Source organism: Manacus candei, unplaced genomic scaffold, assembly GCF_025592945.1.
Source record: "Manacus candei isolate 608988 ecotype Guabito, Panama unplaced genomic scaffold, ASM2559294v1 h1tg000072l, whole genome shotgun sequence".
NCBI lineage: Eukaryota > Metazoa > Chordata > Aves > Passeriformes > Pipridae > Manacus > Manacus candei.
This window is the reverse complement of record NW_026138120.1, coordinates 3514187-3541020: the sequence shown is the minus strand read 5'-3', so window position 1 is coordinate 3541020 and position 26834 is coordinate 3514187. Positions and strand designations below refer to the sequence as shown.

General features: G+C 37.0%; 1 protein-coding gene across 8 annotated transcripts in view; it reads right to left on the bottom strand.

Moving 5' to 3' along the window:
* The window catches only part of TBC1D5 (TBC1 domain family member 5), a 318415-nt gene that overhangs the window by 31125 nt on the left and 260456 nt on the right, over positions 1-26834 (bottom strand). For 7 of the 8 annotated variants that reach the window (XM_051808278.1, XM_051808281.1, XM_051808276.1 and 4 more), the window contains 3 exons: positions 26646-26731; positions 19960-20219; positions 9955-10118 (listed from right to left, as the gene is read on the bottom strand). In XM_051808278.1, the coding sequence (XP_051664238.1) occupies positions 9955-10118; positions 19960-20219; positions 26646-26731 (510 nt within the window). Of the gene's footprint in view, positions 1-9954; positions 10119-15096; positions 15157-19959; positions 20220-26645; positions 26732-26834 lie in introns of all 8 variants that reach the window. The other variant, XM_051808283.1, reaches the window with a different exon arrangement.

Below are 26834 nucleotides of genomic sequence, written 5' to 3'. Positions count from 1 at the left end.
CTCAGCAATGAATTATATACAGCGGAACTTAACCCAAAATTTTAATTTATTTTATTTACTAATTTATCTATTATTTAACTGTATCACTCATGATCCTCATCAGGATCAAGGACTTGCTCTGCTGAGCGCTGTACAAACAAAAAGAAAAATCCTGCTTCTCTAAAGGACTTCACAGTGTAAGCCAAGAGACAACAGATGGCTGGAGACACACATATGGGGAGGACATGGAAACAATATGGCTATATTAGTCAGTCTTCTAGACATGGCTTCAGCATGAAGCCAAACTGTTGTCGATGAAAAGATGGAATTTTTAAGAGAGTTTTCATAAGGTATTTGCTTTGCAGATGTTTAGAGAAAGTTTCTTCTATGTGGAAGGGGCTACAAAATGATTAGACGAAAGTTCATTAATCACATCACTGTCAGGGGTGGAATGTATATTGTCATTTTTCCACTGAGAATTTTGGTACTTGTAAAATTTTTGCACAAAATGGAATTATTTCAAATATTAATGTACTACTCAGGGAGGACATAAAGAAGTTCAGATACTGCCTTCAGATACTAATTCCTCCAGAAGAAGAGGTTATGTATTGATTTCCTGTGCTGAACTATTACCTACCAATATTTCTATGTCCCTGTGCTAACTGAAGTATCCCCATGCTTAATATATTTCCAAGTATACCTTACTCATGTTTTGTGTTCTTCACATCTTTGCCTGTTTTTTATTATTTTGAATATTCTCTCATAAACTTTAAACATTTTAAGCGCAGTACTTTCAGATAAATCCTATAAAAACATATATTTTGTTCCTTTAGACTGCATACACAGTAAACGTGAGCCATGTTTTTATTTTATACCATTTTAACTCCTGTTCATTGTTTTTTCTCCACCATTTTAACTCAGACTACTTTACCATGATGGTAGGAGGTAGCTTAAGTAGGAACGTTTTTCCTCCCTTTTTTCTTTTCTATTCTTTAAAATTTCTCTTAATTTCACTGTGTAGTGCTAGTAGGTATAGTTGCTCAGATCTCATACTTACTGATAGTTACATACTTATTTCAGTACTTTTCTAGATTAGAACCCTTAAAGCATAAACAGATTCTCTGTCACATTAACAGTAAATTGTGATGTAGTTACCCACCTTAAAGAGGGATAAGGGGAGTACAAAACCTACAGAAGCATACTTTTTGGTTTTAAATCTCTTTTCTCCTCTGTTGTATCATTACTTTGACCTCTTGCCTTCCAATTTTGCTCTCTGGTAGTACTGTATACCTCAAAATACATCAGAGGACATCAGGGTAGGCACAAATGAATTATGCAAAGAGTAATCACAGAAGTCTACATTCCAAATGTAGTGCCGTCAAAGGTAAAACATTTCAGGTATGATGCATCCTCTTCTGCTCAAAGAAGTAAATTCAGAAGAATAATTACCTGTTTTAAAACCTGAAACAGAACTGCCACTGCAGAATCATTAGTGAATGTACGTCTGTGACAGCCCCCTGAACGCGGTGGGGGAAATGGGAGTGAGAAAAAAGTAAGAAAAAATTAAAAGTGAAAGAAAGGTCAACAAAATATCCACTGTGACTCCTAGGAGCCAAGCTAAATCAGGTTATGTATCAACACCACAAAAAAAAAAAAGTATTTGGTTCAGAGGGCTGGGATTGAAAAAAAGTATCAAAAACAAGAAAAGAATTTTATAATACAGATAAAAATGTTCAGCTAGGATGAGACCAAGACAAATTTGGCAATAAATTAAAATGCTAGAAGGCATTCACCTGCAAAGGCACATATTTTTGGGCATTAGTAGAATCCTTACTTCCTCTGTGTGCTTTCAGAAACAACACAGTGAGGAATGGCATCTTACAATGCTTGTCCAAGCTATGCACATATAAACAGAACCAACAGATTATTAGTAAAGGATTAAATGAATAAGAATGTCAGCCTTTCTGTACTTAACATCCTGCTCAAGACAGAAAACAAGCCTCAACAAAACTGAAAGGGGCTGCAACTCAGATTCAGAATAACCAATGACCTAGGAACTTTCTTCCAACATCCAAATTTCTACCATTCTAGAGTTAGCATTTGTTGAGGAGACCCACACTTTCTAAATGCAAGAAAAATTATGGTTTTCATACTCTTTAGATTTGAAGATGGATGAAATACATATACATGTGTATTTGATAGCATTATGTATCTGTAGCTTCTCTGAAATGTAAGAAACAGGAATTTTTAATCAACTATTTATCCTCTTCTTCCAAACTAGAATAAAACTGTTTCTCTTTCTTGCCCCCTAGTTTTAGGAGTTTATATGTTTACTTATTATTTATAAATAAACAATATTTATTTATAATCCATTTATAAACTCTACTAAGATTAGTGAATTTGAGGCAAAATATCTCTTTTATTTTATTGATGTATGATTATATCCATTTATTTGATTTATTGTCTCTAAAAACAAAGCTAAAAATATATAGAAATTTGGAAGAAAATGAAAGATGGTGCCTCAGAAGATCTTACCCCATGACAGATACATTTCATTTCAATTAAAATCCTGAAAATAGCTGAAGCTCTGGCTAACAGCTTCTAAACACCAGGTCCTGCTGTTGAATTTCCATCTTAAACAGTTCAAAGTCAATTTGCCAGTGTCACGCTGTTGGAATCAGCTTAGTTTGCCACATTCCACCTTGCCTGGAGATATTAGTGGCAAAGGACCATGGGCTTGGAAGTTTTCCAAAGCAGCTCCCGCTGTCAAACCTATTATTGGAACAGCTTCCAGGTGCACCAGCCTCACTGTTGCAGAGCTAGAAACCAGCAACTGTACTAATGGAGCACGAGCAGGACTTGTTTTCATGTGATCTGGGTGCATTTTACTCTTAAAAATACTCCACTTCTATGCCCACACAATTTTTCCTTACCAGGAAGATGGAGAAGGATAAATATGACTAATGGAGAAAGCTCCTGTCTGGAGACAAAGAAAGGAGGGATGGAAAGAAACCTCTTCCGCAGGCAGACACGTGATCTGGGAGACTTACCTACCTGCTGACTGCACAAGTCCACTGCTGGCACTGCACTGTGGGACTGCCACAATAAAACCCATAAAAATCTGCAAAATCCATGGAATGCAAAAGGCTGTGCATAAATGACTGTGGATGGGTAGGCAGTGAACAATTGAGAAAATAGGTAGTAATTCACTTTGTAAGTGAACAGAACAGAACAGAAAGAGCTGTAGGGTACTAGAAATTATCCCTTTGAACAGAAATTCTGATAAAAGGTTTCTCCCAGTGCTGCTGTTGAGATTGTTGGCTGAAGAATATTGGAATATTTCTTCATAAATAATAAAACTGATATATTAATTTAGATGGTGTGACTGCAAGTATTTTGGAAATAGTTATAAATACACACACACAGGTGAACAAGAATCCCATTTTCTCCATTACTTTCATTATCACTTCTGACAGGCTTTCTGCCCAGCTGGTACACACACTGCCAGCCTTTAGGACTGCATAAGCCCACTGTGGCAAATGTAAGAGAAATGTGAGCAGGGGAAATAACCTCACCATTTTGTGATTTTCGAGCTCTCTGAAACAACGTGGTAAGTACTGTTGAACGCATACAGATTGGGTATGGATATGGATATGGAATGATTAACACACAGATATTCTGCAATGAATAAAGTTCATGCTCCATGCTTTAATATTACATTACTTAAGTATTTGGTTGAATCTTATTGGAACGGTTGATTAGGTGTGAGGTACTTATGTAATTATGCTTCTTCATTTTGCTGCCTTTCTAATACACACAGTTTGACACACACATGGTCCTTTATGAAGGACTCTCAAAGTACATCCTTTGTTAAACTCATACTCATTTAAAATATTTTTAAGTATCAGTTGCAAAATAGTTTCGCTAAATTTTCCTCTGGTCAGGCTGGATGTATTTGACCTTTTCTATGATTTCTAACATGACTGAGGATGTAGACCAGAGCAGGATCATTTATTTAGTGGTTTTAGAATTTTTGATTACATTGTTCAGAGCTTAAGGAGGGTAAAACTTAACTATAATGATTATGAAGGGACTGTAAACATACACCATTTATACTACATTCTTAAAATAATAGAAGTACAAGTTTTGATGTTTTTATTGGTAATTGTTTGATTTAACAAGACACAGACAAAAATAAGAATCAAGCTATTAAACATATTCCACAATCTATTTCAGTAGGAAAAATATCTTCCAAACACAGAAACCTTTTCTGCTCAAAAAATTCCCAGCTAAAACAATGGCCTGATTTAGAGAGGTGTTTCTCATCCACATCCATTTTTTTGTTGAGAGTTCAGTGCAGGTCTCTCAGTTCTGCACAAAAATGGACAGTAATTTTGTGGTGTCATCTTAAAAGAGCAGGATGAAGAGATGAGATTTCTAGTTAAAAGGAAAAAGGGTCAGCTCAAACTATCAACACAGATCCTCAGATATGTTTTTCTTTGCCACTGGGATGCTGAAACATTAACTTCATGATTACTGTATGGAAAGAGGATACATAGAGTTAAGTCCTGTAGCTGCTGCTGGTAACACTATTGCTGTGAAGTGAAGCATCACACTTCTTGGCTTTTAAGTCACTTTGATCCTTTTGTAAACATTGTTGATGGTCTCCTTCATTCATGATTTTGGTAATTTTTAAATTCTTCCTGACAGTTTTATAGGGCTGCCCAATAATGTTTAAAGTTCTTACTGCCTTCTTTCAAGTGGTATCATTCTAATTTGCTTCTGAGCAGAAGTTACTGGCAAGTATTATTCAGCTGCACGTATCTGAATCTTTGGTACCAGAGAAAGATAACAGTTTGCACTGACATTTTTAAAATCTTCCAAATGGCCCCACAGATCTGTTCTGTATACATGTTTATTGCTCGTAATATGACAGAAAAAGCACTGCAGAGCCACTTGGGTTTTTATTCATCTTCTTTTTCTAAGCAATTAACTTCCCGTTTTTATCACAGTACAGTTCATTTTCCCTGAAATGAATCACTCCAAAAAAGATAAGGAGCTTTAGGATTCAAAGCTGCCACTCATGCATACAGCTGTCATTTTACAAAATTATAAGAAACTTGCAAGTATTTCTAATAAACACTATAAAAGGCAACTTATTTTTTCTTGTACTGTTTTCAGCTCTTTCATTTGAGTTACAGGATGTTATGTGAGCCTGAGGAAGGCAACCAAGAAAAGAATCACACTTCCAAAATATCTGAGGTTTTTCTATGAACTCTTTTCATGTGACCTGTCAGCATCCGAAATTTAATACTCTATTCATCTAACCCTAAAATTAGAGCACTGAAGTATTAAATAAATTGCATTTTGCAGGTATCTGAATTGTTCTATCACATCAGAATAAGGAAGACATATGTCCTCCAGTATTAACTGCAGTTAAACATTAAGGCACTAAAGTTTGTTAAACTTAATGGAAGTAAGAATAATTAAGGTCTTTAACTTCAGGCCTAAAAAATCCAACACACTGATCAAAAACTTGGCTGCTGTACACAGATACTAACTTATTCTGGGCACATTTTATGATGTCTAACTAAAAGAGGACATTTCATCATCGCATTTGTATTTCCAAATAAATGTTTGGCATTGGTAAGTATGAGCTGACAAGTATTTTGCTTAAAACATTTTAAAGAGATTTTAATAATAACAGTCAGGGAAAACATAAATGGGAATAAAAACCAACTCCAAGATGTGTACCATGTGCAAAATACACGCTCTTTGTCAAAGGAATTTTTGCATGCATAATTTTTTTGGCGTGGTTGTCGAGTATTTATTAGCTCTTTGGGTTTTGTATACCACTTCTCCTTGAGCAGAACTGTCATGTTTAATGCTTAAAATCAGGTTCCTAAATCAGTAGAGCAGATGCCTGCCTATTTAATTGAAAATAATGGTATACATTAATTTTCTAACCTGTAGGGGTACTTATAACTAACTCCAAATCAGTCAGACTAGCTATGTAAATCACAGACAGTAACAGTTGTTTATACATGCTGGTGGGGACAATAGCATATGTTGTCAAATTTGATTCAATTAAAAAGTCTGTGCAATCAAAACCAGCATGATGCATGACACTTTCGTTCAGGATATTTTTGCTAAGAAATGAGGACTCTGATTGGCCATATTTGTCAATTATTTTAGTAAAGAAAATAAACTGCTTCAGATTTTCCTTAGAAATGTTTCCTTCTTGGAAAATTTTTAACTAGCATATTTTCCAAATGGATAACTTGATTTTTATTAACTTGAAACCCTTTATGTAGAAATTTACTTATAAAAATACAGTTTCTCCAAATCAAAACTTTCTTTTCAGTCAAAACCGTCTTTTCCTGTGGGTTTTTTTTAGTGAAAGTTTTAAAAATGTTTATATTGTTTGGCTCAAAAGTTTCCTCTCTGGCACATCTCTACGCCTGAAAGCTATTTACAGAATATTCAGCCAGAAACTGGGACCAGCCAACCATATTTGCCAGAATCAACCCTCTAAGCAACTTTGCTATTTGTTAAAAAGAGGGGTAGACTGTCTTAAATGGTTGATGGAGATGTAAACAAAACATAATGAGAAATAAATGGACCACAAATGCACCCTATTTCTCAATTCTGTGGAAGAGGAGAGAGCAGTAGGCAGGCTACGAAAGGAAATTTTCAAGGACTTTATTCCAGCAAGACTGACCCAGCCAGAAGATAGCAGGCACTAGAGTGCATTACAGATTCAAAATTTCTGTATTTGTTTATGGCAAGACAGCTCCAGAAACTGCAACTTAAGTTATTCCTGTCAGAAAGCCATAAGGGATACAAAGGGGTAGGGAACCATCTCAGTGCTGAGCACAAAATACTTTTAAACACATTTGGTGGACCTCATGTTAACATAGAGCTGAGTGTCACTCAACAGTAATGTGATAAACACCAGGATGCCATGGGCTGCCAAAACATGATCTGATATTGTGCATTCAGTCCGTAGGCTGTAGACTCATTTCCTTAACTAAATAAGAGGGGACATCTGTTTCTGACAACAGAAGTAAAAAAGTCACTCCACTGATCTTTGCATTTGAGGGGGAAAAATATGTAGAAGAATAAATATAACCCAAATGTTACTACCTTAAGAAGTTGTTAGTATAAGAAACGGACACATTCCTGGAGGCAATGAATCAAGTTAAATATAAATTCTGATCACAACTCTCACAGAGAAAGTCCAACTTCTTGTACTGGCTTTAGGAAAGAAAGAATTTAGACCTGTCACATTCCAGCTTACTCTCTCACAGAATCCCAGAATGGCTGAGGTAGGAAGGGACCACAGAAGCTCATCTTGCCCAACTCCCCTCTCAAGAAGGGCCACCTAACATGGGTGGCTGCTCAGGATTATGTCCAGATGGCTTATGAATATCTCCAAGGATGGAGAATCCACAACCTGCTTGGGGCAACCTGTGCCATTGCTCAGTCACGGAACAAAAAAATGTTTCCTGATGCTCATACAGAGCCTCCTGTGTTTCAGTTTGTGCCCACTGCCTCTGGTCTTGTCACTGGGCACCACTGAGAGCCTGGCTCTGTCCTCCCTTCAACAGGCATTTATGAGATCCCCTCTGAGCCTTCTCTTTTCTAGGCTGAATATTCCCAGCTCTCTCAGCCTGTCCTCGTAGGAGAGATGCTCCAGTCCCTTCACCAGCTTTATAGTCCTTTGCTGGACTTTTTCCAGCACGTCCATGTCTCCCTAGTAATGGGGAGCCCAGCACTGGACACGATACTTCAGGTGTGATCTGTGACAATGACATTCCTGTTCATCCCATGACACAGTTACAGTAATGCCCTCTGGTCTGTGAAAATCACTTTTTTAACTTCTATGTTGAAGAATGTGTTTTTATGTATGTATGGCATTTTCACTTTGCTTGGGAAGGGCATTAATTTCACCTGTTGCACCAACAGTAATTGATTTAAAACCACCTTTTTATAAAGAGATTGATGCATGGCAATATTCCAACAAAGGCGATTTCCCCAATACTTAACAACGCAATCTGTATAATTATTAGATTAAAAATGTAAACCAGTTCAGTTTGCTAAATAAAACAATGATGTGAAACATTATGTTTTCAAGCATTCTGCCTCCAAAAAACAGCTGTAAATGAAGCAACTGTAAGACTGGAGAATTCTGATGCAACTACTGGGATTTCAGGAAGAACTCTGGGGTTTTCTACTCTACACGGAAAACAAGGTATCATGAAATTTACAGGAAAATAAAAACCAAACATTGTCTTGAGCAACAGAGAACAGACTTAAACAAACCTTTTCCTCTCAGATCTACTACAAATTCAACTTTCCTATATTAAAGGTCAGTCAAAAACTGAACTCAAGAAAATAGATTTTGGTAGCCTAAACCCTTTTCTAGCTGTTTAATCATAAAATGCTACATATTACAGTTCAAAGAATTCTTTTGAAAATTTACACCCTTCTTTGTTTATCATGTTTACTAATCCACTGAAAATTATCATAAGGACAACAAATCTGTTACAATGAGTATATTTTTGTCCAAAATTCTTGATGAAAACATTAATATTCTGATTTTGGGAAATTATTTACCTGAAAATCACATTAATCATTAATGGATTTTAATTGAGTATGAATATTATAATGGCAAATTCTCCTGTCTCCTATTGGAGAACTAAGGAGAACTCCAAGTTCTGGCCTGGATAAAAATTGCAAACGAAAGCTGGATATAGATCTCATTAACCACATAAAAAGAAAAGTTCAATACTGGTATATTTGTTTTTCTTCAACTCATGAGAACAAGCAGAGAGACATTAAGTTGTTGCTTTAGCTTTAAATTAAATCCAACATGTTTTAAATGGTCACAAACCAAAATTATAGCTTCGTGCTGACTAACCACAAAACACAACTTGTCTTTAGACAACATTAAAACATTTGGAAAAAGAATTAAACACTCTCATTCATGAACAAAAACTGAACAAAGTTGCATATAGTTGTGCATTTCATTAGAACATTTTAAATATCAAACTGAAAGCATGATGTGGCTATTAATAAAGATTCTGCTGTTTAAAATAAAAAAATGCTTAGATGTTCAGATTAAATTTCTGTGCAATATTTAGCTCTGAACACCTGAAGAATGCTGCAACATAGAAATCTGGATATTACAGTTCCTATTTATTGAAATCAACAGGAAGTTATATGAGCATACATCTATGAAAAAAGAATGGAGAAAACCACTGTGCCTTCACCTTACAAAAAACACAACTTGTTACATCTACAATGTAACAGTTTTCTAATCAGCATGGAGACAATGGGAAATGTGTATATAGAATAAACAGGAATCCTTGTGTTCCATGGCATACGATGTTTATCAAAGTAGCGCTCCTAAAATATCTTTGCTGGGATGAGAATTTCTTTGGAACATACCCACGATAAGAGCTGATTTTCTTGGATGAGAACAACCTGTTTAAATATTAGCTTCTTGTGACTAAATGAAAGGTCAGAGCTGTGTAAGAAATAGAACTGTGACTGCAGACTACAGATGCTACAGACACTGGGAATCCTCTGATGTATTAAGGAATTTCAGGGACAACAGATGGACCTGTTTGGATCTGCTGAGCATTCAAGCTTCCCACTGAACTGTTTATTAACTTCAGGACTACAGTAAAAGTCTAACAAAGCAAACAAACTTACAGGACTTTTCTTCTCTTTTTCAGAGGCAACAGGTGCTTTCACAGTTTCATTTCAGGTAGGATTATGGGATGGAAGCCATAATGGAGATGTCACTCAACAGAAATGGTTGAAATAACTTATTTCTGCTTTGGTCATTAATGTGTGTTTAGGGAAACACTTCCAAGTGCAAGTGCTCAATGCATGTGAGAAATGTGTGTCTCTAACAAGTGATGAAGTGTGGCATTAAAACAGCTTAAAAAAGTTAAAAGAACCCACCGACTCTTTTCTGCTCATAGTTTTGCTTTGGGAACGAGAGCGGGAGATGGTGCTGAAAAAGGAATCCTTTTTTGATGCAGACAAAGGTGGAGATCCTGTAAATTCACGTCCTCCAGACAAGCTCTCTATGCTTGGAGATGAACTGATGTTTTTTGAACTTTGGCCTGTAAAGTAAGTATAAAATAATAAAAAGAGTTAATCAGTGGGTAGTTTCTTTTCCCTGTAAATACCTCCTTGTCTTAATTGACATTCACAAAGATTCAGAGATAACACAGAATGAAATGTTGAAGTGTGTCAGCATGCACTGAGAGACTGAAGGATTGTTCTCATATGGAACTTTAATTTTTTTATGAGAGAAGAATACAAAATCTCAGTGTATATATAGATATAAACACAACCACACACTATCTAGTATATATATATGTGTGTATATATATATATATATGCATATATATATGTATATATGCACAACACTATATATATATAAATACCATCTCAGCATATATCCCTATTGTATCCACAGACTGAAGATGTTCACTCGGTATGAGCAAAGTACCATCTCAGAGTAAAAAAACCAATCTGATCTCATCAACACTACAATGGAAATAGTTTTTTTCTCTCAACAAATAAACTGTGAAACTTTGCAAAAAAGGCTAAGAACAAGACCTTCATATTCCAGTAATGGTGGGACACTGAAGATCTAGATGACAATATTTAGAATTACAGCAGGAAAAAGTAAGTCATGTTTGGGAAAGAATGTAAGCTCTCATGCATCAAATTTTAAGGCCATCTCCACCTAGAAGACATTTTGATGAAGTTTACTCAATAGTTACTTATTGTCATTTCATGGAGCTTTTAAAAAGAATCTAGCATTGTTCGCTGACATAGCAAAGACATCTGAGTAGAAGCCTGGGGTGGTTCACCATGACAACGTATGCAGTCAGGCAGTCTTTGAGAAGGACCATTTCTTCTAGTTGAGGCCCACAAAGTATTTTTAAATATTCAAATTAAATTTTTTTTTCCATCAGAAGAAAAAAATCCAAACCAGTATGTCAGTTTTCATTGACTTTCATTATGAAAATTTTGCTTTAGGACAGATGCTAGTTTTAAAAAATCTTTCTATCATGTGTATCATGAAGTCAAGCTAGAGTGACTCAGTGAAACTCTAGAGTTTTCCATTCTGGAAAAAAGTTAAATACCACATAAAACTAATGCTCAAGAATTCCTGTCTCTTGTTTGACAACTATTCTGGTGAATCTGTTTATGTTCTCCCTTTTTCCTTTCCTTTGTTTTTGGTGTGCTTTCATGCTACCATCTAAAGCATCAAGCATGATCCTCTGCAACTAAATCATTCACATTTTCCCAAGGGAATAATATAAATTTATTTGAAATATCCTCTTTCAAAAAGACTGTTAAGTGCAAAGAGATTGAACTAGCAAAGAATAAAACATCACATGTTTATCACAAACAGACTAAAAAGGACAAAATCACAGAAAGGACCTGGGTTTAATATTCTCAACATTTTCTAGAAGAAAACTGTCATATAAACTGCTTCCCACCTTCTCCTTCATTCTTTGTTGCCTTATTCTGATCACCTCTCCCATGATGCTCCTATTTTTTTTTCCTGCTTCTCATGCTTCTGTGGGCCTTCCTGTCTGCCTCCTCCTCTTCTTCAGATCCTGCCATGTTGCCTCTTCTTCTTCAACTTCCTTATTCTTTTTTCTTCATATATTCTTTCCTTCCCACCAACTTCATTAACTGCATTTTTCTGTTTCTTCCCAGCCCTCCTCCAGTCACTTACTACCTACTCCTTAGTCTGAACAGCTTCCTTAAAAGTCCAGGAGATGGAGGCTGTTACAGATCTCACTTAACTTTTGCCTTCACATTTTATAAAGAAATGGGATATGCAATAATCAGGTATTTTGCAATTAATTCTACAGACGGAAAAGGAGAAAACACTGCATTACAAACAGCAGAAATAATCCAGTCACAAGGAAGTTTTTAGAAGATTTCTAATTTTAGGATAAAATCATGTCACTTGGCAACACCATTATCCTTACAGTTGCCTTTATGTTAGAAGGAGACTTTTTATGCATTTCATAGCGGCAATTTATAACGGAAGTGTGGTTCTGCAGTAGGTAAACTAAAAATAGTCTTGGAACAGATGGAATCACGTATTTTAGCAAATAAAGCATTTATAAAAGCAATTCATACAGCTAAGTCAGAGCAGCCAATAAAAATGCTAAACACACACAAAAAAATCTATTCAGTGGACAGAGCAAAGTTCAATGAAAAAATATTTATTATGTATAAATCAGACTAAACAACCTCTCTTTTCCAACCTAGTAAGAAGAAGATATCTTCCACATAGGATCAAGATTAGAAAACCCAAAAAACAATTAAAAAATGAGCAATGTGTATTTTTCACAGACTCTTCACTGCATGGCCTGCCACTTAACGCACTTCAACCTGCAAATAAGCAGATTATGTGATAAAAGCTCACAGATAATATTGAGAGAAGGATACTTTAAGTATATTTGAGGAATCCAGGCACATGAAACAATGCACCTTAATAAAACAATGGACAAAATTATCTGTAAAGATTTTTTTTCTACATTCTGTCTTTCAGCTCTAATGAAAAAGATGTCCAAAATATAATAGGAAATTGAAAACACAGAAAACTGTCCTCATGGCCACTGCAAACAGCTACACTTCAAAAGATGGGTCACAGTTTAGAGGAACAAAATATGCAACTACTTGCATAACCAAAAAAGATTTTGTGGATGGAACAATACAACTGTCCTAAAAGGGAATTTGCTCAAATAACACCAAGAACTTTGAATGATCTGGCTTTATGGTCTAAAAATATATATAATGAATATGAAAAATAAGAGCAGTACAAGATATAGAACCAGAGGTGATAAAAATACTATACCCGTATGTTTTATACCCAAGTAAGAAGAAAGGTTAGGATGCACCTGATTCTTCTGCATGAATAAGAAAATATGGGGAAATTATCATTAAGAAACACTAACTTTTTATTCTGAATTCAATCCCATGAACAGTGCTGTGACACGGATTATTGGAGGATGTGATTAAGAATTAAGCAAGAACAGCAGTTATGAATAATTAGTGTGTTGCAAGTCATAAAGCAGAATTCTTGGATTGTAATAGGCTTCTCTAATTTCTAGAGGAGTCAACATTTTTACAACTGTAAATAAGAAAGCTGTTTTCCTTAATCAAAAAAAAGAACAAACAAAACCCCAAAGATATCTATGATTTTCCCAACAGAGAAGTTTAATGAACGATAGAATATTCTGAGTTGGAAGGGATCCACAAAGATCACTGAATCCAACTCTTAAGTGAAGCTGCTGTAAGAACATTTAACTGAGTCAACATGTTGCTTCTGAAGTCCTTCAGATGTATTATGTGTGCACCGATTTCTGAGGCATTAACAGTTCTCACATAACTTCGGAAATAACACTGTAGCACCAACACAGAGATCTCAGGATCTTCGGAGTATGACACAAATGTCATTTGTACCTTCTGTATTGTGGGTCTTACTGATTCTAAATCTTTCTTAATAAGCAGCATGGTACATTCTTCTCAGTCAACAGTTTCACAAGAAGGTAATTTGATAAGAGTTCTTAATTTAGGATTGTTCCTCAAAAGAAAAAAAATTTGCTCATTGTGTCAATCTCAGATAAATACATTACACTTTCTTAAAAGAAGATTAGAGAAATCTAACATCTGAATACCTCTGAGCATATACCAGAAGGTCCTAATGTCTATATAAAACAGGCTGAAGAAACCCCATAAGCATGGAAATCAAATACATGCTTTTGAAACACACAGAACAAATACCTAAGGATCCCTGACATATGCAGTAGTTAGAACACATTACTGTGTAGGATGTCTCAAAAATATATACATGCATGCTAAAATGCATAAATAGTTCACAGTAACGATGCATAGGATTTCATACCCTAAAAATACATTCATTTCTGAGGCAAAAAGGAGCAACTTTACCTCCATGTGCTGGCTTCTAAGTGGCTCGCTACTTGCCAGTTGCTAATTATCCTGGGGATGACCCCAGAGTTACAAATGCTCTGCCTCAAAACCATTTGGAAAACTACAGAGTGGTAGTGGCAAAAGGAACAGACCTGGTGGTATTGAAGGGCAGAGGGTGGAGATATGTAATATCTCGAATAGAGGAAGGAAAATTTAAATGTAATGTGATCAATAATAAGGTCTTATAATACAGTTAAAGGTGATGAGAGGTGTGGAGAAGACTTACAATGAAAGGAAAGCGAGCTTCGGGTCTTACTAAGTTTGAGTAAGTTATGGGGGAGATAACCATGAACCTTGGAGATCCCTAGTAAACTATACGAAAAAATCAAAGAAAGACGCACAAAAGGCGTATAAGAAACTGATGACTCATTCTATTTGGTCCCTACAGAGGAAAAGAATAGCTTTCATAGTTATAAGGAGAGCAAGGACAAAGATACCAAGAAGAACTGAAGTGCGGCACTATATATAATTCAAAACCATTCAGATGTGCTCATCTATTTGCCATAGTCAGAATGTAGGGTATTAAAATTTGCAAAAAGAATGAGATGAGTTTTATAAAACTTTTCAGATAAATTGGTTTCCCTTTTCCTCCTACAGTGAAATTGGAACGAGGGCTTCCAGCACTTTTGAAATTCATTCAAACCATGCCATCACGCAAATCCATATGCTTTTTATTTTAACGAAGGTAGGTAAGTTCCTTGTCAGACAAGTGCATTAACGTAGATGCCTGGCTCAAAATACCCGCCTCAAATATAACAAGGGGGATGTAATGCAGCTGAAAGGGGCACTGATGGTGGAATCGCTCCTCCGTGCTAGAGTGTGAAATGGGCTACAAAGTACAAGCACAAACAGATTTTTAATGCAGACGGATGCTGGCGCACAGCGGATGCAAGTGAAGGGTCACATACACACACGCATACACAAACAAACACACAAACACACGCACACACACACACGCAGGGGGACCGGGGAGGGATGAAGCGGAGCTGCCGCTCTCTCCCTGCACAACAGTGCCGCTCGGTGGATGGACAATGGCAGTGATCGCAGCCGCCGCGGCGCCCCGGGGCCTACCTGTGAGGGCCGGGGGGAGCTGCTGCGCCGGCCCCGGCGGCGCCGCCTCGCCCGCCTCGCCTGGCAAACAAACAACAGCGTTAGCGGGGCCCCGCCGCCGCAGCTCCGCTAGGGAAGAGCCGCAGCTTTGGGGGGTTCAGCCGAAGGACCCTGCTTTGAACAGAAAGGACATTGTGACAGAGCGGTGTGGGGGCAGGCAAAAGGAGACGGGAAGGTTTGATAACCAGTGCGCCATAGGCTGCAACCCCCCCAGTGCTTTTAAGAGACTGATTTAAATCAAAATCTAAACTTTAACAAACAATCAAAACCATTTTGTTGCTGGTACTTGAACACTGACAGTGTAATTTTGCTATTTCGGAGCATCAGAGAATGCCTGAGGTTGGAAGGGACCACTAGAAGTCGCCTGGTCCAAGCCCCCTGCTCAAGCAGGGTCCTCTAGAGCACACTACTCAGGATTACGTCCAGATGGCTTTTGAGTATCTCCAGTGAGGGAGACTACACAACCTCTCTGAGCAATCTGTTCAGTGTTTGTCACCCTCACAGTAAAGTTCTTCCTTGTGTTCAGGTGGAACTTCCTGTGAATCAGTTTCTGCCCATTGCCTCGTGTCCTACTGCTTGGCACCACGGAGCAGAGTCTCTCCATCCACCTGACACTCCTCTTGAGATTCTTAATAGATATTGACCAGGTCCCCTCTCTATCTTCTCCAGGCTAAACAGTTTCAGCTCCCTCAGCCTTTCCTTGTAAGGGAGGTGCTCCAGTCCCCTAATGTTCTTTGTAGCCCTCCACTGGACTTGCTCCATGAGCTCCATGTCTCTCTTGTACTGAGGAGCTCAGAACCTGTATCCTTATTGCCAAAAAAATTTCATAATTTCCTAAGAATATGTATATTTGTATGTTTTTTAAAATGGAAAAAAATGCATTTGTCAATCTGTGTTTTATTCCTGTAATTTTTACTCAGTTCTGCTATCAGTAAGGACAATTTCTTTATCCTTCTAAAAAGTATAATCATTTTCTAGAGACAGTTCATAAATAATTCTAAATAGGGAGATCATTTGTTTAGGGCATATTTGGTGACTGTGGAAGTTCTCTTTGTGTTACAACAAATACCATGGTAGTATCAACTCATAAAAACAAACAGTAGCCTGATAACTCTTTAAATTGCTGATCACAGTTTTGGCAGAACTTCATCTTCAAACTGGTCATCTAATGTGTCCTTGTGATAAAGCTGCATTCAAATCAAAAGCTTCTTGGGTTTCATCATGAAAGGTCCTAGAAGGAAAATTGTACCTGGCACTATCAGGGAAGACGTGAAAGAGAAATGCTTTCTTTTCTGGCAACACATTGCCATTTGGTAATCAAAGAGTATCCAATTTCTGAATGATCAAGCATCCAGTGGAACACAAAGGGTAACAATTCTTCTTTTTTCCAATATTTTTCCATTATCAATATTTTTGTCTTTCAAAATAACAAATTCAACTGATAATCCAATGAAGTCAAGATCTGAATTCAACTTTTGTGCCAATGAATTACTTCAATGTGCATGATCAAAAGAATATTTTAATTCCTTTTCTGTTAGCAGGCTACCTTGCATAAGTAATCAGCAATGATACCCGATCTTATTCTGTGCTGAGGACAGGCTGAATGGGATTAATACATTAATAGGAGGAACTGAATTTCCAATTAGGTGTCTGGATACTTAGTGTAACTGTGATTTGTAATGCTGAAGACTCATCTAGAATTCCAGGCTTGTAATTATGTGGTGTTTTTTTTTTTTTTTTCTCAGTCTCCTGTTTTTCATTTACATTATCTAAATTATATCCATTTTTTCTTACAGAAATTCAGCAAGTATCAAAAATTTGTAATGAGAAATAATTTCAAGTGATTATGTAAACCAACCATTCCTCATATAGAATACAGCAGCACAAATACCTGTCACTGCTGCGGCTTTGTGAGTGTTAATTGTCTAAACAGAGCTGTTAAAACTGGGATAAGATTATTTTGCCAGTCCTGCAAGATATTTTGTTACCAAGGACTTCTTCACACTTAAAAAAAAAGTAGATCAGGCAATCAATTTAATCTCTTCAAATTTAAAACTCTCTACATAATAATATAAATTATCAGCACTACTTGAGCAGTCAAAACCTAAAAGGACCCATACAATATGAGAAAAAATGGATAACTTATGGCTTGATGCCTGTTAGATTTACAGCACTTCAGCCTGTTATACTGTCCAACTGAGCATCTGTGTTAGATCAACCAGAAGCGCAAATGTCTATCAATTTAAATCCTAAATCCATGCCTCTGCCTACCTCAGCTAAATAACCAAGCTCCGGGAGGTTGAGTAGAGCTGAAAACACAGTGAAGAACAAGAACATAAGACAATTAGCGACAGCTAGTTAGTAACTTGGGAACCTTATATTTCCAAACCATGCCAAATAGCATTTACATACTCAAAAGCTGCAACAGAATCCAGTGCTAGAAAAAAAGCAGAAGCTAAAAAGGCATGTAAAAAGTTCAGCACAAATATGAGGAGAATGAGAGCTTCTAAATTCTAAATCTTAATGCCTGGGATGGAAGTACCAGAAGCTTCTCGTAGCTATGGGGAGTGCCCTCATTCACTGGAGGTGCTGTACATCTCTTTCTTTAGGTGGTGATACTGTTCTTCTCCACAGAACTGCAAAGACTTATTCTTGCTTTTAAGGTGTGATGGATACGGTGCTGAGCTGTATATGCTGAGCTGTATCATGCTTCAAAAGGCTTTTTAGCCTTTCTCTGCCACAGTGTCATTGCAAATAGGGATTTTTTTTTTTGTTAAACTATTCCTACATTTAAACTTACTGCAGAGGGAATTCAGCCTCTAAAAGACTTTACATTTCCTTTGTTATTTTGTGTGTCTCTTTAAAAATATAAATTATGGCACTTGCAAACGCAGTTACCAGCCATCATTTAAAATTTCTGTCCAACTATGGGCAAAATACTAGTAACTGTACAGGTCTGGAATAACAAGCATGGCACAAATATGTAAAACAAAACTCACTGTCATCTCAACCTAGTAAATAAAAAGTATATTTACATTTTGTTGCCCTTAAATTACTTCTGCAAGGGTTGTACCAAATATGGATAGACAGAGTATGGTGAGAGGAAGCTGCAAGTACTGAAGTGTTTCAGTATGTTTTATTTCCTCTTACCATGAAAATGCTTTGCGCCTTACACCATAAATTCTTAGTAACTTTACCAAATCATCATATTCCTGTTGATAGAGAAATATGTGCATGGCTTGTACATGACAATGACCAAATATAACTACAATTTTTTATTCTGATTCTTGTATGGGAAGTGTCAGGTGCATTCCCTAATGATGCAACATATTAATTGGCACATACAAGTATAAAAAGGGTCATCCCTGACCAGCCAGATCAAGATTAAGCTACAGTTGATTCCACCTATAGAAATTGCTTCAAATTGTACGCTTTTATTATATTAAACAGGGAAAGAAAATAACCACTTGAGGACCACTTTTCAACTCAAAAGGGAAAAAAAGAATAAGGTGATAAGGGAACTATGGAAAATGTTTTTAAAAAAGCAAACAAAAGGTCTCTCCAAAACCGTGTAAATAATTTTGTTCTACGCCTAATTTTGCCTCCATTGTTGTGAACAGGATTTCCATCAAAGATTCACTGCACTTCAGTTTCACATCTGTGCTGTAAAACCCTTGCTGGAGCAATTTCTGAGATTATTCTATGACTCTGACAGAAGCTGCATCTCTGGATTTTGCCAAGCAGCTGCAGTGGTCCTCACAGAAGTGCCTGTATATCTGTTGCTTCAAGAGAACGGCTGTCCCTTTCATTTCTGCTCCCTCAGTGTCTGCTGGGGATGCAATGCATCATGGAAGGACTAACTTTGGACCATATGGTTGCCAGAGGAAAGACGAAGAACACCAACTTCAGCTACCAAGTGTTATTTCCCTTCTCTTACACTTTTAAATCCACTGGAAAAAAATGGTGCAATCCTATGTAATAGTTCAGGGCAACCAGCACCAGCCCTCAAACTCATAACCATGACTTGGGATGAGTATCTGGAAGCAGCAGATACTGCTGTGCTCTACATACTCCTTGTAAAGCACATACTGCCATAGGTTGGCTGAAGATGAAAAGCAGTAAAAAATCCCCTGAGCGTGGCAGAGTATAGGAAACAACTACCAAAGCTGAGCTTTTGAGTTTGTGGTTTGAATAAGCTGCTCCCAAGAAATATAAAAAGAAAGGCTCAAGAAAAAGAAGCAGTGTTTACTAAATAAAGTGCAGAGGGTCATCACAAATTATTAAAAGACAAATTCATGTTATTGGTCAAATAACTTCTTACATAAGCTCCACACTTTCTAGAGGGAGTAAGAATTTGTTTATTAAGAATTACTATGGAATTGACCTTACTTCCTTCACTTGTATTTAGCTAATATTTTTATGCACAGGATTTGTGCCAATAACCTGGAAAAACATATATGAAATTAGTTTTACAGTTAAAAATAGGTTGCATTTGAAAAAACAAAAAAATTAATTGGCTCATGTTTACACTAACAATGTAGCTTGTTGGTATGTCTGATGCAGCTTCTGGTTAGTATTTTTTTAAAGGTTTAAAACTTTTTACAGTATTTGCACACTCTTAAGATAGCATCTAATTCTGTATTACACTGCAAATGTTCTGTTGTACTTGGCACAGGTAGCCTGCCTAACAAAATACCTTTTTTTTGCTGTTTCCTCCAAATATGTACACGCTGATATAAAAATCAAAAAAATACTTTCTTAGGGCCTTAAGATGTATAATAAAGGTTCCCTCTGTCACAGCACTGTCACACGTTTCTGCTTTACCTTTGCCCAGCTGAACTGGCATGCTTTCAGACTTCATCATCCTCTGCTGCTGCGACTGGTGCTGCTGGTGGTGATGATGGTGCTGGGGGGCTTCCACTGTACTCCTGATGGGCATGGAAGTGGGGGGAAAGCTGCTCCCCCCTGTAGGAGTGCCCACAGCCCCACCTGAAGCCATAGCTGGAGCAATGAGCTTTCGGCCAAAATTCAGTAAGCTGTTGGACACTTTGTTAATGTTCAGAGGGGCAGCCTTAGCACTGGCGCTGAGAAAAGAAGAGAAATCATCACATCATTGCCAATGGTTTAAACAGACACAGCCATACATGTATCAGTCTCCAAAAATGGGAGGAAAAAATTTAAGATTTGAATGTTATGAAGAGGGTGTTTTACTACAGTTATACTGGAATACACGCAGAGACCATAGAGACCGTGAATTTTTCACAACCAGTAGTGACAAATTTTTCTGGTCCTTTCTCCCTGAAAAATGCAGACCAACCCCCAAAAAAGCGAGTTTGCACCAATTTTCTAAATTTTGCCTTTAAAATTGCATAATTTACATAGTTTACATAATTTAAATTAAATTACATAAAAAAAATGAAAGAGTGACAAAAAGCAAACCAGGCTTTACAGAATTGAAAACTTTATAATTGATTTTTTGTACTCTTACTCAAAGACTGCTTCAATATTTACTTCTGCTAGATTAAATTCTCTCAAATGGTTAAATTTACTCAAACCCAAACACTTCTTTCAGCAAGAAAAACCAACAGTAGACTGTACTTTTAGGTTGGCAGAGCTAGATGTCCCTTGCTCTTAGTTCGCTTTCTGCCCAGCCCAATCATTTCAAGCCAAGCACTTTTTCACGAGAATCCTGATTTCTAAAGTGATTTTGCTGAAGGGCTGCTTAAGGATATAACACATATACTGAATTATGATCCTTATCATTGTTATATTTTTAACTACAGTGGCTATTTAATTCACTTCAGTTATATGCAACATTAAGAATGAGGAAATTGTCAAACCATTTAATCTGTCTAAAATAAAGAGGCAAAGAACCTTCTAATTCCCAGTAAAAGTGTTCGGATAACCCACGGATCAGCAAAGCCATTTCTATTTGTTCATGCAATAATTTCCTGTTTTATATAATTAATGCTTGAAATACCCTTCACAGAAATATGTCAGAATCACAAAGACCTTTTCACTCTTGAGGTTTTATTTTGATGATTTGTACTTCAACGATATAAACAGCTGTCTTTTAAAAATGTGAAGAAATGTAATTAAAACCAATACAATCGCTGTACTGTGGAAAAAAATTGCTTTGCAATGTTTTGGGGAAGTTTAACTAAAAATAAACTACAAATGAATTAATATGGGTGACTTGTAACTTGTACAAGCACCTGGAAAAGTAATTTTGATTTTGCTTTTCATATAATTTCTCTATTTGTCTCCAGAGATGTTTTTTTTTAGAATACACAATACAAATGCACACACACACACACATAAAGCACATCCAGAAAATAACAACAGCTGAGTTGTTTAGACTCAGAATAGATACTCAGAATAGACAGAATAGCAGAGATATCAGAAGGAAGTATTTGAGCCTGCACACTCACGAGATACAGCCCCAAGTTTTATGGGGCATTTCTGCCATAAACTGGTGATGAAGAACGATGGTACTTGGCATTTTTTTGGAAGACCAGCAGTGCAGAGACTGGGGTCAAGTGTTACTTCCCAATTTGTGGAAGCTGAGAAGGAATGATTGCTGAATAATAATTACCGGATGTTTCTGCATCTCCCCATTTTATTGATTGCTGCCAGTATTACAAAAAGTCTTCCTGTAGTCACCTGAGAATGACTGACAAAGTCACTAAAAAGACAGCATGGCAGAACTATAAAATACTCTTAAAGATGCCCAAACAGTTTCAAAAGCAAACTGAAGAGTTGTGAGAGGCTGAAATGTTAAAGGTAATGATTTAAAAAAACCCAGACATTCAAAAGCAGCAAGTGCTTTGCTTAGGCCAAGGTTTGCACCCTACAATTGAAAGGGAGGAGGAGAGGTCTGAGTGTAGTGGTGAAACCTCTGATCTGCATAAGAACAGCCCAAGTGCAGAAGGGGTTAGTATCCATCCTGGAGGATGACCATGACAAACCAACCTTTGTTTTGCAACAAGCTGGTTTTTCAGAAGCAGATCCTGTGGAGGTGCGATAATGCTTTTTATCATGCTAATTTCCTCTCTTTCACAAGTGACTCAGGTATAAAAATACCCCTGCCCCCAGGTGATTCACACATAAGCCTGAAGGTATTCACCCCTTCTGATGGGGCATAACTGGGTCAACTATGCTGATGTGAGAGGCAGCTGTAATGTCTCAGAAGGTGTCTAAAGCCATCAAAGACCCCCAAAGGACCCCCAAACTAATTTCTGGGGCCTTCCACCAGACAACTAAGCATGATCCACAGTGTTGCAACAGACAGTGTAAAACTGCCCCCCCCCTAGGGGAGGTACCTGGGTGTTCCCACTTGAACCTTAACATATATTAATCCACTGAACTTTGTGTTTTGTGGGCTTCCCCTGCCCCAATGGATCAAGACCGTGACCATCATCTCAACCAACAGACATTGAAATTGCATGAATCAAGTCTCGTTGCTGGATTCATGGGTGGTGATATCTTTCCTCTCTGCTAGTTACTGTTATCCTTTCTCTTTCTTTCTTTTCCTTATATATATTTTCTTAAGTGATATCTTTATATTTTATATTGTTGCATTTCTATAGACAATAACCTAAACACCTATATACCTCCTTTCCATTGCAACCAAATAGTTCTAAAATAAACTTGCTATCTATCTGTCTGTCTATCTATGTATCTATTTATCTATCTACCATTCACTGTGGTTCAACTTCAATCTGCCCCAAGGCATCTATTAACAAGAACCTCAGTTATCCCAACTTCCTGGGTCATAACAATAGCGCCAATGATTTTAAAGAAGAGGGCACGGTTAAATGTTTGTTACTCTTAAATTTTACTCTGCTACTACACAGCAGATTCAGTTATTTATCAGTTCCCCAAGATGTTGCTCAGATACTTTAGTTAAAAAAAAAAAAAAGGGATTTTTTTCTATTCCATCTCATATATGTGGCATCAGAAGAGTCAGCACAGGGCCTTTTGCTTAATGTCTTCTCTATTCCAGAAAGAAAACTATTGGGGCTTTGAAGGTGGAAGAAGAAATATCAAATTCTGGCTTAGCAGATATCAACCAGTTATCAACAGTTGCAATAAATCTAATTACATCACTGATTTTGGGAGTCATACCAGCAATGACTTGGTTGAGATTCAGAATCCAAACTTCAGTATATTTGGCATATTTTTTCTCTTAGTCTACTGAAACCTATCACCAAAATTGGAGATTGGGGTGGTATGTATCACTTATTCTCCTGAAACATCACCTCAGAAGGAAGATAATGGCTTGCACATTGAGTCCTAGGTTTGTATTGTCTCTGGGTCTAGAACCTTGACAATCGCTAAAAAGACCCCTTGACTGTGCACAAGAAATTATATTTACTAAATCATTTTCTCTAACAGGCTACCCAAGCAACAAAGCCACTGGAAACTTTGAGACTGCACCACTGGAATCATGGTGGTCCACAGATGCAGGAGACAAAGCTTATAAAGAAGCTCGTGTATATTTGTGTCCACCAGCTTGTTTCTTTCTTGTTTCTTTTTTTTTTCAGCTATATGATGCTTAATAAAAAGTGGCAGTTTTCCTTCTACACTGTTTAATTTGCTGCTTTGACACATATGTACACCAGGACAAGTCACAAGTATTGAGGCCATGTTGCTGAGAACACAGCTGCGTTGGGCAGGACATGTCTCCAGGATGAAGGACCACCGCCTCCCTAAGATCTTGCTTTATGGTGAACTTGCCACCAGCTGCTGCATGAGAGGAGCCCCGAAGAGAAGATACAAGGACTCCCTGAAACAACATCTCAGCCTTGGCCATATTGATCAACATAACTGGTCTACTTTGGCCTCAAATCAGGAGGCCTGGAGACACACCATCTATAACGCTGCTGATGCCTTTGAGAACGCACGCAGGATCACTCTCGAGGAGAAAAGACAATGCAGAAAGAATCGTGCCTTGCAGAATATACCACCTAAGGAGTCTTTCTGTTGTGCCTTTTGCAATTGGACATGTCTATCTTGTATTGGCCTCATTAGCCACCAGCGTGCTTGTAACAAACGTGGATAGAACTTTCCCAAATCTTCGTTCGCGAAGCCCAACCATGATGATGATTCATATGGTTGGAAAGAGACTTTTTGAGAAACTTCACTTTACAGGAATAACAAACATCAAAACTCTCTAAGCCTTTGTATCTGACACATGATTTTAAAAAATGCTTTCAACAGTACCCTGCAAGCATCTTTTATAATTATAAGGATAGTTATTGCAGCTCCTAATACCTGTGGTGTGATTTGGCTGTGCTATGAACTGACACTGCTAATGATCAGCTCAGAACACATACAAATACATGAAAATTAAATAATGATGCTATCTAAATACCTTCTCAAGAGGTGGTTTTATTAAATATATTGTAAAGTAAAATCTGCGCAATTTCTCTGAGTCACAGCTTCAGAAAAAGAAGAGTGAGGGGTCACATCTCTGGAGAAGTTACATTAAACTGAGACAAAGTTCTGGAAAATAAGAATAATGTGCCTACTTCTTACATCTAAATGTCTGATATATTAATGCAAAGGATGATTACAGCCATTAAACATGGATCAATGTCTACATTTTAGCCATCTAAATGTACCAGACATGCACAACAATTACAAGAAAAATACTGATTGATTATGTTGTAGAGCTATCAGCAGATGCATTTAAAAGTAAGGCATCAGTTTAAAAATACGAGTATCAAAGAGACGTGAATTCCATCTATGAAGCAAACAATTTTGTTTCATCACAATAAGCATCATTGACCTTGACTGTGAATGGTGTATTTTTAAACTAGCAGTAGGAAGATGATTCAATCTCTGCAGTTTTCTGCTAAGATGGAAATGCTTTGTTTTAAGGAAGCCTTATTCAAAGGCATTTCTCTTTTCAGTAAGTAATCATTATGAGAGATGAGAGATAAATATATGAATATGACCAATTAAAAAGTTTTATATGTGATAAAATAAGCAATATATATTAGAGATTTACCAAGATATTTTAAACATATCGTTGAGCCTGTGGAATTGAAGATGAAAAAGACTTGGTAGTTGATTTAATCCATCTCTGCTCACTGCAGAAACATTTCCTAGTTTTACATCTTCTGGTTGGCTCTTTAGTCCAGTATTAAACAGATTTACCACATTTGACCTACTCTAAATGTTCCTGTTTTGAGATAAATTTATCCCAGCTATTATTCTGTCTGAACTATTCTAAACAATTTAACTCTGAGATTAGCTCAGTTGCTCAGAGTATGGTGCTAATAACACCAAGGTCACAGTTTTGATCCCCTTAGGGGCCAATCACTTAACAGTTGGACTTGATGATCCTTGTGTTGGGTCCCTTCCAACTCAGAATATTCTGTGACTCGGAATTCTGATTTATCAATAACTTCACACCTCCTTTGGTGGGAATTCTGTGTATATGTGTACAGTTAACTTGTATTTCTACACAGATTTAACTGACTTAATTTTTTTCTTAGAATTTAGGTTTCCAACAGGTGTCATTCTTGTTTAGGCTTTATGATTTACTTATTTTTTCAAAATCCTTGAAACATTTCTTTTTGAATCTTCAAACCACTTATTCTTCCAGTTTAAGCAACTTTTGAGAGAATTTTTCAAAAAAGTAAGTATGTAAAATATGAAAATGCAATAGAATGCAGTAATTTTTGACACTTGTCCCCAACTTTAAAGCCTGATTTAAAAGAAAAAGATGCTTTTGCAGTCACTCAGCTTTAATTTCTGCTCCTTTGTCCATTTTTAAAAGCTTTTTGATCTACACCATTTTAATTTTGGCTGGTTTTTAATGTAGTGCATTAAATAGAATGTGACAGAGGCACAAAGATCCAAAAGCCAGCAGGTTCCCATGTATCAGCAGGCATAGGATATGGGTGGGGCCTCATGCAATCCAAGAAACTGCCTGTAATAGCAGTTTCAGTTGAAGCATTAGGTCTTGTGCTGGCTTGCCCTGCAGCCACCAGCCATCAGCAACTGGTACCCACCTTGTGGCCACCCAGATGATATGATCTTGACAAGGAATTTTAGCATTATTGATACAAACCATTTCTAAAAGAAGGGAGGAAAAGTTTTGTAAATATTACTTCAAGCTGGATTTACACTAATTCAACTTAACTTAGCTTCTGGTACGTGGATACTCCAGATTGTGATCAGACGCGCTATCGGAACTAGTTCAGCTACAGAACTCACATTGGCAACGTTTTACCCCCTGCTTTTACTACACATGTCATTGTGTGCCAATGTCCTTAGCCTTAAAAAAATGCCAGTGAGTGACTGCAATGCTATCTGTAAAATCTGAATGTTTTTGCTCGGTAATAGGCAAGGGACAGATTCAAAATAAATGTCATGAAATAAACGCATGTGCTTCTAATGCTGCTTATATAATTCCTGTTTGGGATAAACGTGACTGCTGAAACATTTTGTTTATGTAAGGTCTTAGTTCGGTGAACACATATTTAGAAATAGCTTACCGTGTTTTGTTCATCAAGTCTGCTCCACGCGCTTTGTAATAATCTAAATTTTGTTGGAACTGATGAGTCACTGGTCTTGGATTTCGCTAAAAAATAAAAAAAATACCTCATTGCAACTTTCAGGGAGATTTAAAGCAGAGACATGAAATATGTTTATTAATGAGTACTAGAAACTTAAGAACATTTTCT